At 50.3% G+C, this 17155-nt stretch overlaps 1 protein-coding gene across 1 annotated transcript in view; it reads left to right on the top strand.

Annotated features, from left to right (window-relative positions):
- Positions 1 to 17155, top strand: part of TBC1D13 (TBC1 domain family member 13) — a 250374-nt gene that overhangs the window by 106552 nt on the left and 126667 nt on the right. Inside the window, exon 5 of the mRNA XM_085614058.1 lies at positions 5099 to 5198. Coding sequence (XP_085470184.1) covers positions 5099 to 5198 — 100 coding nt within the window. The remainder of the gene's footprint in view (positions 1 to 5098; positions 5199 to 17155) is intronic.

The raw sequence follows: 17155 nt of genomic DNA, 5'->3' as shown, positions 1-17155 counted from the left end.
AAAGTTTGCACTGTCGCAGCCTCATTCATAGGGTCTTCTGATGGAAAAGCTTGCCCTGCCGCTGCCTCATTCGTAGGGTCTTCTGGTGGAAAAGCTTGCACTGCCGCTGCCTCATTTGTAGGGTCTTCTGATGGAAAAGCTTGCACTGCCGCAGCCTCATTTGTAGGTGTCTTCCGGTGCCGCTGCCTCATTCGCAGGGGACTTCTGATGGAAAAGCTTGCACTGCCGCTGCCTCATTCGTAGGGTCTTCTGATGGAAAAGCTTGCACTACCGCTGCTTCATTTGTAGGGTCTTCTGATGGAAAAGCTTGCACTGCCGCTGCCTCATTCGCAGGGGTTTTCTGATGGAAAAGCTTGCACTGCCGCTGCCTCATTCGTAGGGTCTACTGATGGAAAAGCTTGCACTGCCGCTGCCTCATTTGTAGGGTCTTCTGATGGAAAAGTTTGCACTGCCGCTGCTTCATTTGTAGGGTCTTGTGATGGAAAAGCTTGCACCACCGCTGCCTCATTCGTAGGGTCTTCTGATGGAAAAGCGAAAAGCTTGCACTGCCGCTGCCTCATTCGTAGGGTCTTCCGATGGAAAAGCTTGCACTGCCGCTGCCTCATTCGTAGGGTCTTCTGGTGGAAAAGCTTGCACTGTCGCAGCCTCATTCATAGGATCTTCTGATGGAAAAGCTTGCACTGTCGCAGCCTCATTCATAGGGTCTTCTGATGGAAAACCTTGCACTGCCGCTGCCTCATTCGCAGGGGTCTTCTGATGGAAAAGCTTGCACTGTCGCAGCCTCATTCATAGGGTCTTCTGATGGAAAAGCTTGCACTGCCGCTGCCTCATTCGCAGCGGTCTTCTGATGGAAAAGCTTGCACTGTCGCAGCCTCATTCATAGGGTCTTCTGATGGAAAAGCTTGCACTGCCGCTGCCTCATTCGCAGCGGTCTTCTGATGGGAAAGTTTGCACTGCCGCTGCCTCATTCATAGGGGTCTTCTGATGGAAAAGCTTGCACTGTCGCAGCCTCATTCATAGGGGTCTTCCGGTGCTGCTGCCTCATTCATAGGGGTCTTCCGATGGAAAAGCTTGCACTGCTGCTGCCTCATTCGTAGGGTCTTCCGATGGAAAAGCTTGCACTGCCGCTGCCTCATTCGTAGGGGCCTTCTGGTGGAAAAGTTTGCACTGCCGCTGCCTCATTCGTAGGGTCTTCTGGTGGAAAAGCTTGCACTGTCGCAGCCTGATTCATAGGGGTCTTCCGACGGAAAAGCTTGCACTGCCGCTGCCTCATTCGCAGGGGTCTTCTGATGGAAAAGCTTGCACTGTCGCAGCCTCATTCATAGGGGTCTTCCGACGGAAAAGCTTGCACTGCCGCTGCCTCATTCATAGGGTCTTCTGATGGAAAAGCTTGCACTGCCGCTGCCTCATTCATAGGGTCTTCTGATGGAAAAGCTTGCACTGCCGCTGCCTCATTCATAGGGTCTTCTGATGGAAAAGCTTGCACTGTCGCAGCCTCATTCATAGGGGTCTTCCGACGGAAAACCTTGCACTGCCGCTGCCTCATTCGCAGGGGTCTTCTGATGGAAAAGCTTGCACTGCCGCTGCCTCATTCGTAGGGGTCTTCCGATGGAAAATCTTGCACTGCCGCTGCATCATTTGTAGGGTCTTGTGATGAAAAAGCTTGCACTGCCGCTGCCTCATTCGTAGGGTCTTCTGATGGAAAAGCTTGCACTGCCGCTGCCTCATTCGTAGGGTCTTCTGATGGAAAAGCTTGCACTGTCGCAACCTCATTCATAGGGTCTTCCGATGGAAAAGCTTGCACTGCCGCTGCCTCATTCGTAGGGTCTTCTGATGGAAAAGCTTGCACTGCCGCTGCCTCATTCGTAGGGTTCTTCTGATGGAAAAGCTTGCACTGTCGCAACCTCATTCATAGGGTCTTCTGATGGAAAAGCTTGCACTGCCGCTGCCTCATTCGTAGGGGCCTTCTGGTGGAAAAGTTTGCACTGCCGCTGCCTCATTCGTAGGGTCTTATGGTGGAAAAGCTTGCACTGCCGCTGCCTCATTCATAGGGTCTTCTGATGGAAAAGCTTGCCCTGCCGCTGCCTCATTCGTAGGGTCTTCTGGTGGAAAAGCTTGCACTGCCGCTGCCTCATTTGTAGGGTCTTCTGATGGAAAAGCTTGCACTGCCGCTGCCTCATTTGTAGGGGTCTTCCGGTGCTGCTGCCTCATTTGTAGGGGTCTTCTGATGGAAAAGCGAAAACCTTGCACTGCCGCAGCCTCATTTGTAGGTGTCTTCCGGTGCCGCTGCCTCATTCGCAGGGGTCTTCTGATGGAAAAGCTTGCACTGCCGCTGCCTCATTCGTAGGGTCTTCTGATGGAAAAGCTTGCACTGCCGCTGCCTCATTCGTAGGGTCTTCTGATGGAAAAGCTTGCACTGCCGCTGCTTCGTTCGTAGGGTTCTTCTGATGGAAAAGCTTGTACTGCCGCCGCCTCATTCATAGGGGGTCTTCTGATGGAAAAGCTTGCACTGCCGCTGCCTCATTTGTAGGGGTCTTCTGATGGAAAAGCTTGCACTGTCGCAGCCTCATTCATAGGGGTCTTCTGATGGAAAAGCTTGCACTGCCGCTGCCTCATTTGTAGGGTCTTCTGATGGAAAATCTTACTCTGCTGCTGCCTTCGGTGTATCTTTCCTCTGAAGAGGGAAGCTTACACTGGTTCTGTCCAAAGTGTGTCTGTTCTGTGAGGAAGGGGTCTTTCTTTCACTGCCTCTTTAGTGTGTTAGCTACCTCTGCTATCCTTGTTTTCTGTGTGTCGCAGAGTCGTGTGATGTTCCTTCTTTCCTTCCCAGATCTGACCCTTGGATTCTACTTCAAGCAGAAGAACTTGCCTGAAGTGTTGTCAGACTTGCTTTTCATGCGAGTGAGTGGTGCTAACTCACTCTGCCATTTTGCTCTTTTGAGCATGTGATGTATTATTGAATTGTACGCTATTTGTTATTCATATATGACACACACTAAAGTTTGAGTTAGGAAAATAAGGGCTGTTTTTTTAAAGTGCATTTCCCTTTCAATGTAAGTTATTATCTCGGCCTGCTACGAGAGTCTTTGGGCATTGAGAGTGCTTCATACATTTGCACCCTTGCCTGTGCTCCGGGTGCAGGTTTGTGTTCCAGACCGCCGCCGCCTCTCTTGCCCACCCCACCTTGATTCACACATATATGGGCGCAAAGCTGCTTTTAGTGTAATGGTTGTAGGGGGTATTCACTTATGTAGGTTTTCAATACCTGGCATTAGTGCCCATTCCAGAAACCAGGAGCATTGGTGTCACCAATGCAATGGGAAGTGGAGCATTTATACAAGTAGTAATAGTCATTACGTAGGGGCACAGGGACAAGTTGTAGACCTAATAGCAAATGGGTTAATGAAAGTAAAGCGGTACAAGATGTCTGTAACATCTTCCTGAAGCTGAGGGGGCGTTGGCAGGTCAGACAAGGCAGGCCTGTAGTGAAGGTAGCGATTTAGATACATACATTGCTATGTTAGCATAAGCGTGTTAGCTTTTAGAAAGCCATCTTGCCACTTTTGCTGCTTTTGCACACGACACTGCTGAGACATGTTATTATTTGTGAACTGCTTGCTTGCCTTTTCTTCACATGAGAACTGTCTGTTTTTCACCTCCCTAGACGTGCGCTGCGACCTTGGTCTGAGCGTAATGTGCAAAACACTCTGAGCCGCTAGACAATGTATGTTTTTGAGTCCAGGTTGATCGGCCCACTCTCTAGTCATAATATGCACACAGCTGCCAATACCTGAATGTCGAGAGCCTTTAATATTACAGTTTGCATGCGTTTGAAACACATTCTGGAGAAGAACATTTCCAGGCGCAGAGCAAAGCTGATCCTGTGATGTGATCCACCTAAAGCTGATCTTTACGGTATGGGGTTCCCCATTCAAGCCTAGAGACCTTCTGCTAGTCTAATAATATTAGTTTACTAGCGAAAGGAAGGTGGCCGCATTCCACTGTCATTTATACTATGATTTCTCCTTTCATTTTCTATGGTATTGAAACAATGCTGATGGTTTTAATTATAATCATTTGTCTGCTTATGTTAGCCAAAGTACTGCATCTTAGGACACGTAGTTTATAAAATAAACCTTTTAAACTTTACCGTGTCTCTGATTACTTTGTTGTGGATTGATATATGAATAATAGTGAACAGGTATTTCTGATTCCCACCATTCCTGAGAGTACTCTAAGTCGCTTGTTCTGGGTTGTCTATTCATTGGCACCTCCGAGATAATACGGATAACGAATGGGACACTGATGCTGGTCGGATAAGGGGTTCTGGGTACTGAGGTGAGTTTTTTGGTACACCACAATTCACTGAGGTCCTGGTTTCCTGCGCATAGTTCTGTGCATGAGCAGAATCCCTGCAACAGGCCCTTTGCTTGCAGGCATGCTCCTATTACTAAACCACATGCAGCGCTAAAGAGGGGATGTGCTGAACGTGTGCCACCCGGTCAGCACACCTGAGGGGACACAGGGACTTCTAGGGTCCTTCCTACAGTGTCATGGCATCTCTGCACTGCCCCTGTCCAAAGGGAAGCAGCTGTCTCCATACCAACTAGCAGGGCACACTGGTACCCTCATCCTTCCTCACTTTCAGATGCCACAGTTTGAGCCGCTGCTCCTTGGTTTCCATATTCTGCACATGCACTGTTGCACCTAGCAGAAGCTGATGAGACCAGGTTTGCTTCTGGTCAGTGGCATGCATGGTTCCAGGCTGCATTAGGCGTCCCTGGTTTGGGTGCACGCAAGCAGAAGCAACCCTTTCATAGCACTTTAACACTACCGCCCTTGGTGTGTTGGCCTCAGTTAGGATCGCGAAGCCACAGGGCTCTATCTGCATGTGGGGTAAGACAGTCCGTCCCTGACAGGTGAAGGCGCAGAGGTGGTCAGTTCTCATCTCCATTTCCATTGACGACCTCGCCTTCCTCATATAATTATTATTGTCTTATTTCTGTGCCATTAGTGTTGAAAAGTGTTTATTGACTGTCTGTGTGCTGTTCTTGCCTCTCTCGTCCTTTAATCTCCAACCCTTTCCCCTCCTACACAGAGATGTCTACACTCAGTTCCTGAAAGAGATGATAATCCAGCCGGGTGTCGCCAAAGCCAACCTTGGAGTCTCCAGAGAAGATGTCACCCTTGAGGACCACGTGAGTACAGAGATGGGGCGAGCTCACTGAGAGCGCCAGGTCAGGGGAGTCATAGCTATGTTGCTGCTGAGATGGAGCAGGAAGATGAGCCTGGAGGAGACCTCTCTGAGAGCCCCAGGTCAGGGGAGTCATAGCTATGTTGCTGCTGAGATGGAGCAGGAAGATGAGCCTCGAGGAGACCTCTCTGAGAGCGCCAGGCCAGGGGAGTCATAGCTATGTTGCTGCTGAGATGGAGCAGGAAGATGAGCCTGGAGGAGACCTCTCTGAGAGCGCCAGGTCAGGGGAGTCATAGCTATGTTGCGGCTGAGATGGAGCAGGGAGATGAGCCTGGAGGAGACCCCTCTGAGAGCGCCAGGTTTGTGAGGGGAGGGGGAGCCAGGTGGCTGCTGAGATGGAGCAGGAATGTAGGGTGTGAGGAGGGTTCTCTTGGAGCGCCTGGTCAAGGGGGATCTAGCTATGTGAGTGCTGAGATACGGCAGGAAGATGAGGCTCGGCTGAAGGTAAGCACTCTGAGAGTTCCAGGTCAGGGAAGACCTAATCAAGTGAGTGCTGAGATGGTGCCAGAAAATGAGGCGAGGCAGGAGGTGAGCTCTCTGAGGGTTCAGGTAGGGTAGAAATAGCCATGTAAATGCTGAGACAGGGCATGAAAATGGGGTGTGAGGAGAGCTCTCTGAGAATGCCAGGCAAGGAGAACTACCCATGTGAGTGGTAAGATCTGGTGAGAGCAAAGGTCTTTGAGAGCTCATAATCAAGGAGAACTAGCCAAGTAAGGGCTGAGATGGGTCGGGAAGATAAGGCTGTAGGAGAAGCTTGCTGCGACCGAGGGAATCCGGCGTGAGATTGCTGAGATAGGACTGGAGGAGAGCACTCTGACCGCGCCAGGTCCGGGTGGAATAAGCAAAACGAGTGATGAGATCGGGTGGACACAGAGCCCTTGTTGAGCGAAAGGCCAAAGCCCAGTGAGCTATGTGAGTTCTGCGACAAGGTGGAAGAGTGCTCCCAAAAGTGGCTGGTGAGGGAGATGGGAGAGCACTTTGAGTGTGCGGGTGAAGGGTGAATCAGCCGTTAGATTGCTGAAATAGGGCAGACAGGGGAGCATTGCTCAGGAGGGACAGTCATTGCGACTGACCGAGCGCTCTCCGGAAGGGTAAGGTCAGGAGAACCAGCACTGTAGAGGTGAATGTGGTTGGTGGGGAGCCACCGCAGAGCTCCAGGTGAAGGGGAGGCTGACCTGTGGGCTGAGGTTGGAGGAAGGATCTCCAATACCTTCCACTCTGATGAGGGTCTCGGGAGTCGTCTGCTTAGAATGCAAGTAGAAGTGAAAGAGCCCGTGATGGTTTCACGGATCTGTGAATGGTGTCTCCTCACACACTCTAAGTGCCTCAACTTTAAACACGTACAACATCAGAGAAAGATGAACCTGGTTTGTCTTGTAGGGGTGCCTCAGAGTTTAGTTCACAGCACCACTGTCACAGTTCTCTGATACAAGAGTGCTCTGGTCTGTCATTGGCATCGAACAAACAAACAGTGTAACACGGAACAACACAGAGAAGAAAAGTGAACACGCATTGCGACACACAACTAGTACTGTCGTACTTGTTGAGCTACACCTCTCCACCCTGGGGATGCAACAGGGCTGTGTCCCTGGCACCACTTCTTGCTCTGCAGCACATTGCGTGGTGTCTTTGTTGCCTCCTTTGTCTTTGCACAACATCCCTGCTGACATCACACTGATGTTCACCCTCAAACTGACTGCTAGCACCACTCCAGACTCTACATTCTCATACTCATCTCACCAAAGAAGATCGTGCACTGCAGAGCGTACTTAGTTATTACGCCCTCGCCTAGTCATCTCCCCCAATAGTGTTCCTCTCATGTCCGGCTTAGATTTCAGAATGCTCTTGGAGCCTTCCCAAACAAGAAAGTAATCATTTGCTAAAACATGCTCTTATCAATAGGCCGGGTCACAAATCCACCTCCAAGTTCCATTGTCGGAGCGAATGTCCCTAGCATGGTCGTCATGTGGCCTCTACTTCTCGTTTCACCATTTTGGTCACCCCTGTATGTTTCCTGTGTGCGGACTCGTGTCACGCGTCCCTTGACAGGTGCGCTCCACTTTACATATGACTGATCCATAGGGTTCTAGACACTGTTGGACAGTAGGGTCCACCCAGAGGAACTCTCCTTTCATCCTGGGGGACGTCTCTCAAATGGCTAGGTCATGAGGCGACCAAGAGTCGGTGGTGGTTGATCTGTACTCACCGGCTGTACGCTGTTTTGCCTGACTCCACATGGGGGGATTGCCTTTTCTGGTCTGTTATGACAGGGTGCCCTCAGTCACGCTTAAGAGTTAGCAGAGTGTATGTGGGGGAGAGTAGGTGGAGGCTGGTGCTTGGACACATGACATGACTGGTGGGGTGCCCCTGACTGGAGCTTCAAGGTTGCAGGGTGTCGTTGATTTAGGGTCACTCAGACGTCTGCTTTCTCCCCTTCCTTACATGTCCCTCCGCACTGCCTTCTTCTTTCTTTCAATCTGCAAACCTGCTACTCATTCATTGGAAGTCAAATGTCTGTGTCTGATTTTGATTGTGTCTTTGTGTGTGCTCCACATCTGTGATTCAGACTAGTCCCACCTTCTCAGCCTGTGGCCTGTGAGGCGTAGTGCCTGGACGCAAGACTGTTTCCAACGGCATGGTCACTAAAATACCTCTTCACAAGCACTGAAACCCATCCCCACATCTTCTGCCACGGGCGAACAACAGTACCTGATTGGCTAATGTTAATGTTAGTGGGAATTTATAAAGTGCACGTACGCCGAGTTGGCTTCATGGCGCTGGAGAACAGATTGCCAGAGAGGCAGGAGTTAGACCTGTGTAAACAACCAGGTTTTCAGGAGTTTCCGAAACGAGATGAGGTCAGTACAAAATCGAATCTCAAGAGGGAAGGAGTTCCACAATTTGGGGGCAAGAGTGGCAAATCTGCATCCTCCAAGACGTACCCTCCTGAAGTTCGTAATATTGAGAAGAGAGAGATGGGCGGATCTTAGATAGCGTGTAGGGGAGTACCTGGATATAAGATTGTTAATGAATTCCAGGCTGGTACCGTGTAAGGCCTTAAAAATAAGGCAGCCGGTTTTCAAGACACAGCGCTGTGACACAGGGAGCCAGTGGAGTTTCCTCATCAGTGGGGAGGCAGGTTGCCATTTAGGTTGATGGTAAATCAGTCGGGCTGCCTAGTTTTGGACCAGCTGAAGACGCTTAAACAGATAATGAGGCATTCCCAAATAGACCGAATTGGAATAATCTAGGTGAGATAATACTGTAGAAACCATGGCTTGGATCAAGACATCGTGAGTGAGGAAGCGGTGAATTTTCCTGATTTTCCGTAGTTGGTAGAAACACTTGGATACCACAGCTCCAACCTGAGTTTTTAGGGACAGCTCACTGTCCAGGAATACCCCTAGAGTTTTTGCTGAGCTGGAGGGGATGGGAGGTGGACCAAGTTCGGGAGGCCCATAGTGAGGGCCCCAATGCTTAAGGCTGTCCCCAGTAAGGACTATTTCCGTTTTCCCAGGGTTTAGTTTGAGGTGGTTGAGATCCATCCAGGTTTGGATAAATAACACAGTTTCCTGGAATTCCATGAGGGAGTTGTTGGAGCTATCGACCCTGAGGAGGAGCTGCAGATCATCAGCATAGTTGAGGACCAGTACATTTCTTTTTTTGAGTGATTTAATCGGGGGAGCCATATAGATGTTGAATAGATGGGGGGGAAAGGGCCGAGCCCTGGGGCACCCCACAGGTGGTAACATGTGGGTTAGATGAAAATTGGCCCAGGCGCACCGCTTGAGAGCGGTCCTCCAGAAAAGAGGAGATCTAACGTGCCGCAGTTCCTAAGATTCCGGCCCTCCTAACACGGTCGACCAAGATGTTGTGGTCGACCGTGTCGAAGGTCGCAGACAAGTCCAACAAAACCAGCCTTTATCAGCGAAATCGCGTAGGCTGTCCATAGCTGACAAAATCACAGCTTCGGTGGAATGCGCGGGCCGGAAACCGGCCTGATGGGAGTCCAGATGTTTAGACAGCTCCAAAAAGTTGGAGAGGCATTTAGCTACATATCCCTCCAAAACTTTGGCCAGAAAAGGTAGCAAAGATATGGGGCGGTAGTTGGAGCGAAGTGCAGGATCAGCTCCCAACTTTTTCAGGAGAGCGACTACTATAGCTTTTTTAAAAGCTAAGGGGACTATGCCTGATGTGATAGATTTATTCAATAGGACAAGAGCTGGGCCAGGCTGGGTAGCGAGACACTCTTTAACCCCTTCGGCACTCATGACGGAACGGTTCCGTCATGAGCGTCGGTTGAGCTGTGCTCATGACGGAACCGTTCCGTCATGACCACGCCCGCGCAAGCAGCGCTCAGCACAGCGGGGGAATCCGCCCCGCATGGAAGGGGTTAAGAAAGTGTGTGGAGTGTGTGTTGAGCCAAACCCAATTCTGTGGGATGGAAGTGGGATACCTGTTATCCACAAGGGGCACCATTCAGAAAGCTGGCTTTGCTGAACCTCAACACTTTCGGGAGGCCATGGCTTGTGCTGATTGCTTCCCCAAATATTTGGAGACAACCTTGAATTTGATTGGCCACTTGCTGCTACTTTGAGATACAACCTGCAGCGTTGAGCCTTATACTCTTTGGAGTTATGTACACGGGTGCAGATGAACAAACTGAACCAGGGAAGGGGTGCCTACTCTAACCCCTGAAGGAGTAGCGGTGATTCCGCGGGACAGAGAAAAAGTCTGCTTTTGCTGACTAGAGAGAAGGAGCCAAACTGTCTTGTGAGCCCAGAACCTGCCTCCTCTTCCTGGAGAAAGTGTCTGCCTCGGCATCGCCCACTGTTCCTTAAGGAGAGAGAGACCGGAGTGCTGAGTTTCCTGCCTGATGCTCACATTGTCCTATCTCTGCTGGTTGAGGGTCTCTCCAGCCCTCCCAGAGAGAAGGGCCTTCTGCAGGAGCCACAGGTGGTCCTCCAGTCCTGGAAGCCCTTCGGCTGCAGGACTCGCCAAGATGTCTTCCCTTCTCATGGTTCTCTTTGAGAGCTTCATGGTGTCGGACAGTCAGCGCTTTCAAGCTGCACCGTCGTCTGCGTATCACACGCCTGTGTCGTGGTGCTGAGAGCTGTTCTTTCCCCCATTGATGAGAGGTGCTGGGCAGTGCCACTGTGCTCTGGATTGACTGTGCCCTGACCATGAGTGCCCCATGCCACTTTCTGCCTAACTGCCCTGCCGAGCACTGGGTGAAGGAACAGAGGCTTCCCTACAGGTGCCCAACACCCCTGACCTCCACGCCAAGTCTAAACCAGACACACTTCGCCTAACTTGCTGCACCTCTTTGGTAAAGCGAGCAACTCCCTACTCCGCATTGTAGACATTGAGTGTGCACTTGGCTGTCCAACTGAAAGTGCACACAAATCAAAGAACTAGAGGTGACAGTGCACTTCATTGTGTACTATTGGCGCGTAGACTAAGGCGGAGTAGCCCCGCCACCACCCGCCTTCCAGAGTAAATCTTCATCCTTCTCACTTCCTGAAGGTCAAAGCCTCCAAGGGAGCGCCGCGAGCATGCAGTAGTATCTGGCTCCAGGGACAGCAGCAGTGCTTGTTTCAAGGACCCCCTAGGTGTCTTAAGTGTGCCCGACAATGGTCAAGAAGCAGTTTGGCTTCTGTAGTCTACAAAGAGCAGTTCCAGCTTGATTCAATGGCTACAACATTGTACGTAGTCTCCTCTCCCTTTACCCGGACTACTCTATCTTCATTTACTCCCCTTCTGCAAGTCTCCGCGTGACTAATCTGTATGTAGCGCTTGTGGGCATATGCCCTCCGTCCAGCGCTCACGCCGCTTGCTTGGCCCATTAAACTGGAACTTCCTCTTCACTGATGTCCAGACATTTCAGCCCAGCTCTTAAATCCCAGCTCCTCAAGCTAGAAGACCAGGCCCCATGACACCCCCCCCCCTCCCTCCCTGTTAGGTGGTCCGTAAGTGCATGGGCCTGAGGGCGAAGCCCATGGAGATCGGTGTAAAGAAGTAACTTTAATCTGTGGAGCTGCAGCGTGTAACCCATCACCTATTAACACTGTGCGACCTGTTGTGCACCCACACACCGCTGCCTTGTCCTTTGCCCCATCAGTCGTTGGCCTGTGCAGCACCGCTTGTCGGACATGCTCTGGTGCTCAGTTAATGACTGAGGACACGACCTGAGCGATCAGTGCAGAGAAACCGCCAGAGGAGATCTGTCCTGAGATAGAACATAAAAGAGAGACACCGGTGCCCCACAGCACAAACCAAAGGCAAACAGAGAACCCAAGCTCTCCAGTGAGAGTTTGGGAACAACCTGTGGGGCATGTTTGTAAAGTGCAGGAAGGCTTGGAGCAAGTCACTGAAGGCAGGGAGGACATGGTAAAGCCAACCCTCCCCTGCTCACACTAATGAGGGCTCTTAATGCCCGGAAAAGACTTGCGAGACTAGACAGTAACCTTGAAAAGTAAAAGAAAACTGGGGCTGCTGCAGGGAGACCTACAACAACCCCAAGAAGCCTGTGGGGTTCATCAATGGACACCCTGGTGCTGTGAATGTTCTTCAGCAGGGGAAGAGCTTCGAAGTGAACAGTGGCCTGGAACAGCAGAGGAAAACAATGGTGCTTTAAGCAGGAAAACAGGGTACACCACCATCACCTGCTACAAGGAAAACAAAAGGAGGGAGGGATGGGGGGTGCCACCTGAAACCCCAAAGCTACACAGGAAAACAAGGGGCACTCTGAGCTTGAAAAAAGGGTGCAACTTGATGCATTGGGAGTGCACAGGAAAATAAAGGGGTACTCTGAGCTTAGCTTGGGAAATGGGTTAAAACCTGAAGTCATGTGACGTCACAGGAAACTAAAAGTGCTCTGAGCTGTTCAATAGGATGCAACCGCATGCCATAGGGGTGCACCGGAAAATATACGGTCAATCTGAGACCTGAAGTCATGGGGCTGCACAGGAATGCATGTGTGTGCATTATGGTGGCTGTGTTCACATATGATGGTGGCTGTCTGCGTGCACGATGGTGGCTGTATTCACGCATGATGGTGGCTCTCTGGGTACTCCTGGGAGTCAGAACCCGCCTCTGGGCTGACACAGATGCTTGTCACAGCAGTTGCAGCCTTGACCCAGGCAGATGCACACTCTGCTAGTTAGAAGCGGCCCAACCTTAGCAAACATGCATGGCAAGGCAGTTGCAGCCTGCATCGGATGAATGTGCAAATGTATGTAGACTTCACGCTTCTCGTCGGGAAATCTGCTACATGACTGGCGTCACTCTTTAAGGCAGTGTACTTTCTTCAGGCCAGGAATATACTGGGGTTCTCATCCAGGACAGGTTCCCCTTCTGCAGGGCCAGGCAGACTCCTTCCCTGTCTCAGCAGAGTTCTGGACACTAGCAGACCCTCAGAAAGTGCAGACTTTAGGTGATGTCCCCTCACCTCTGGCAGACTAGCTATCAGGTAGACATCCGGTCTAGTCGCACAACAGCCTTTCCTGTACTCTGCGGGTCTTGGGCATCAAGCACTTGAAACTGGAACAAAGAGGGTGGTTTGGGTCCAATGTTTCTACATATTTTCTAGTCAGGATATAGATCTACTGTCTCAAACTTCAGAACCAGTTTGGGGTAATTCTCTTTCAAGTCCTTCTCAAGTTGCTCTCCAGCCAGCCTTTGCATAAAGTGATGCTGTCACAACAGGCAGCACTGGTGCTGCCTCCTGACTGGGCACCCACAAAATGGGCTTAAGGAAGTGTGAACCTTCTGTATCTGGCTGTGACCAGCCTCTGTGCAGCAGAAATCTGGGATAGACAAGTGGGCAAGGCGGCCCGAGAAACCTTCTCTCATGAGACAACATAGACTCTAGTCCCACCGGTCACCCCATCATGTACCAAATGACAGTTCTCATGAAGAACTAGTCAGCCCCCCCTTACTAACAATGTATTTAACGCCATTTCTAAAAGTAGCCTTCTCACTTCAGTGTCTGGATCACCACCCTCCAGCCACAGGAATGCAGACACTAGGCTTACATGATAAACTAGGGGCATCCAAAATGGATTCCACTGTTTTCAGCACCTGGACACACACACACACACACACACACCGGAGGTGCCATTAGGCTACGGACTCAGATAAAAAGGTCTCGTCATTATGTCTGCTGGTGGGTGTGTTGGAGTATGATAGTGGTTGTGCGAGCCGTGGTCGTTAGTGATAGTGGGTGTCTGCTGTAGGTGTGTTGGAGTATGGTAGTGGTTGTGTGAGCCGTGGTCGTTGGTGATAGTGGGTGTCTGCTGTAGGTGTGTTGGAGTATGATAGTGGTTGTGCGAGCCGTGGTCGTTGGTGATAGTGGGTGTCTGCTGGTGGGTGTGTTGGAGTATGATAGTGGTTGTGCGAGCCGTGGTCGTTGGTGATAGTGGGTGTCTGCTGTAGGTGTGTTGGAGTATGATAGTGGTTGTGCGAGCCGTGGTCGTTGGTGATAGTGGGTGTCTGCTGTAGGTGTGTTGGAGTATGATAGTGGTTGTGTGAGCCGTGGTCGTTGGTGATAGTGGGTGTCTGCTGTAGGTGTGTTGGAGTATGATAGTGGTTGTGTGAGCCGTGTTCATTAGTGATAGTGGGTGTCTGCTGTAGGTGTGTTGGAGTACGATAGTGGTTGTGTGAGCCGTGTTCATTAGTGATAGTGGGTGTCTGCTGTAGGTGTGTTGGAGTATGATAGTGGTTGTGTGAGCCGTGGTCATTAGTGATAGTGGGTGTCTGCTGGTGGGTGTGTTGGAGTAGGATAGTGGTTGTGTGAGCCGTGGTCGTTAGTGATAGTGGGTGTCTGCTGTAGGTGTGTTGGAGTATGGTAGTGGTTGTGTGAGCCGTGGTCGTTGGTGATAGTGGGTGTCTGCTGTAGGTGTGTTGGAGTATGATAGTGGTTGTGTGAGCCGTGGTCATTAGTGATAGTGGGTGTCTGCTGGTGGGTGTGTTGGAGTAGGATAGTGGTTGTGTGAGCCGTGGTCGTTAGTGATAGTGGGTGTCTGCTGTAGGTGTGTTGGAGTATGGTAGTGGTTGTGTGAGCCGTGGTCGTTAGTGATAGTGGGTGTCTGCTGTAGGTGTGTTGGAGTATGATAGTGGTTGTGTGAGCCGTGGTCGTTAGTGATAGTGGGTGTCTGCTGTTGGAGTATGATAGTGGTTGTGCGAGCCGTGTTCATTAGTGATAGTGGGTGTCTGCTGGTGGGTGTGTTGGAGTATGATAGTGGTTGTGTGAGCCGTGGTCGTTGGTGATAGTGGGTGTCTGCTGGTGGGTGTGTTGGAGTATGATAGTGGTTGTGTGAGCCGTGGTCATTAGTGATAGTGGGTGTCTGCTGGTGGGTGTGTTGGAGTATGATAGTGGTTGTGTGAGCCGTGGTCGTTGGTGATAGTGGGTGTCTGCTGGTAGGTGTGTTGGAGTATGATAGTGGTTGTGCGAGCCGTGTTCATTAGTGATAGTGGGTGTCTGCTGGTGGGTGTGTTGGAGTATGATAGTGGTTGTGTGAGCCGTGTTCATTAGTGATAGTGGGTGTCTGCTGGTGGGTGTGTTGGAGTATGATAGTGGTTGTGTGAGCCGTGTTCATTAGTGATAGTGGGTGTCTGCTGGTGGGTGTGTTGGAGTATGGTAGTGGTTGTGTGAGCCGTGGTCATTAGTAATAGTGGGTGGTTGCCTGTTGGTGGTATGGGTATATGATGATGGTTGGTGTGTTGTTGAAATTTTGCTATATAACGGTCAGTGTATGATGATTGTTCTATGGGTAGTTGATAGTGGGTGTGTTGGTTTAGAGTGGTGAGTGTGTGGACACATGATTTGATGTTTTGAAGTAATCTGCTTGGTTGCGCTTCCTTTCTCCTCAGTATCTGTCTTAGTGTCTGGTGTGTCCTGCTGCCTGTGGATATTAGGAATAGTTCTCGTCAAAATTTTAAAGTTTTTCTGATGCTTTCAAGTTCTTACAGTCTCTTAAGCGGTACATCTCCTCATGCCCCAAGTATTTCCCTTTTAGAACATGATGGCTCTACGATTGGAAGATCCAGACTGGGAATTAGAGGCTTCTTTCTATGACTTTTCTTTGTCCTGACTTTTCTGCTTCATCTTCCATTTGTAGATCTGCAGTATTATTTTAGGTAGTTCTGCTTCCGTTTGTTCCCAATCTACCTTCGGCCTCTAGATTGTCGCTCCTATTGTTACTCCTCAGTATTATTTCAGAAATTGTAACAAATCCCAAATGTACTGCAAGGGATGCCCGAGCTCTTCTTGTATCTGTTCTTACACTTCGGGCAGTACCTTGAACGCACTTCTCCATGTTGCACACTCTTGTGGAGTGGGTGCCATTCCTCCTCGGAGACGCATTGTCATTATCCTATGTGTTTCATGGGGGGGAGGTGTGTGGGTAGACTTAATCTAACTGATGTGTTCTCAGGGTGACCCGGAATAGCATTTCTTACTTGTCCATCAGCACATTTGTGGGTTTCGGATTAATGACCTGTGTACATGTAGTTTGATAGAGGCATCTTGTTCAACCTTTCAGAGCATGTGTTGTTTAAGCTGCCGGTATGTGGCAAATAATTCCTCCAATATCACCCTGGTGCCTCCCACATCTTGTTGGTCTCATTGTGCACGAGGGGTGCTGTCAACGAGATGGACCGAGTGATACTACCGGTGCCATTCTGATGGGTGATGCCACCTCTGGAAACTCACCCAGAAGCTGCTGCATGTATTAGACGTATCCTGCAGTTTACAGGGAGTAGATCATACATGACAATTGCTTCCGGTATGTTGTGTGAATAGCTCTGTGTTGGAGTCTGCTTCATCAGTGTCTTTCATGGACTGTCCGGTACAACTGGTGTCTCCCTGTGGTAGGAACTCAGTCTGTGAGTGCTGGGTCTACATTTGTAGATGTTACTATAGTGGCCAAGGCTAGGTGGACTCAAGTATCTGATAGAGACTACTAGCCGCAGATTCCTTCACGTAGAATTATCCCCAGGCATGAGACTGGATCCGGAAACTTTTTGCCACAGCTTCCCTGCGCGCCAGGGGGCGGGGCGATACCACGCGACTCCGCCTAGGTGTCGTCTGCGTACATGACGTCAGCGAGGTCACATAAGCCCCACCCTGGCACGCCTACATCAGTTTTTTAGGTCCTGCCTACGCAGCGCGCATGCGCTGCATAGGCAAAAAGACCTTTAGCAATCGTTTCGGCTTTTCAGCCGAAAACGTGCACGCGTTCCATTGCCTTCAATGGCAACGCGTGCACGTGTGGCGATTGCCTTGCAGGGGTGAGCTTGACACCATATGTTTGTAATTAACTTACAATCACATGGTGCCCCTGGCTCCCTCCCGCAAGGGAAATACTTTGTGTGCTGTCGCACTCCCCCACCCCTCTCACTTTTAGTGCAAGGCGCGCGCGCTTGTTTAACATAAATCTGCTGACTTCCTTTACTTTAACTATGAATCATTGCAGCTGCCAATAGTTGCTAATTTAGGTATGCACCAATAAGAAGAAAAATACCAGCTTTTGATGATTTTTCTAACATTTGTACCAACAGAAATATAATATGGGTAAAACCATCTTAATAAAACGGTGCCGACTCGTACACGGCTGGAGCGGAGAACGCTTTCCGGGGCACTCGCCACTTTCTTCCGGTGTAATACTGTGGACTGTGTCTTGTTGTTGGGAATGGGAGGGTCTCCTTTTAGGGGTGGGTCATGTTTGTAACGATGTACAGGTTTACTGGGAAGCACCGCCCTAGACTCTCTCAGTGGGCCGCCCCTCTGCCTGTCAATTAGTGTGAAGTCGGCTTTCTGTTTTCATTCCTGTATTGAAAATGATTTTAGGAGAAAGCAGGTCCGACTTCGTCGTACATTTACCATGTCCATGGACTGAA

Source organism: Triturus cristatus, chromosome 1_2 (assembly GCF_964204655.1).
Source record: "Triturus cristatus chromosome 1_2, aTriCri1.1, whole genome shotgun sequence".
Lineage (NCBI taxonomy): Eukaryota > Metazoa > Chordata > Amphibia > Caudata > Salamandridae > Triturus > Triturus cristatus.
Note: the sequence above shows the minus strand (reverse complement) of the source record. Positions and strands in the feature narration are given on the sequence as shown.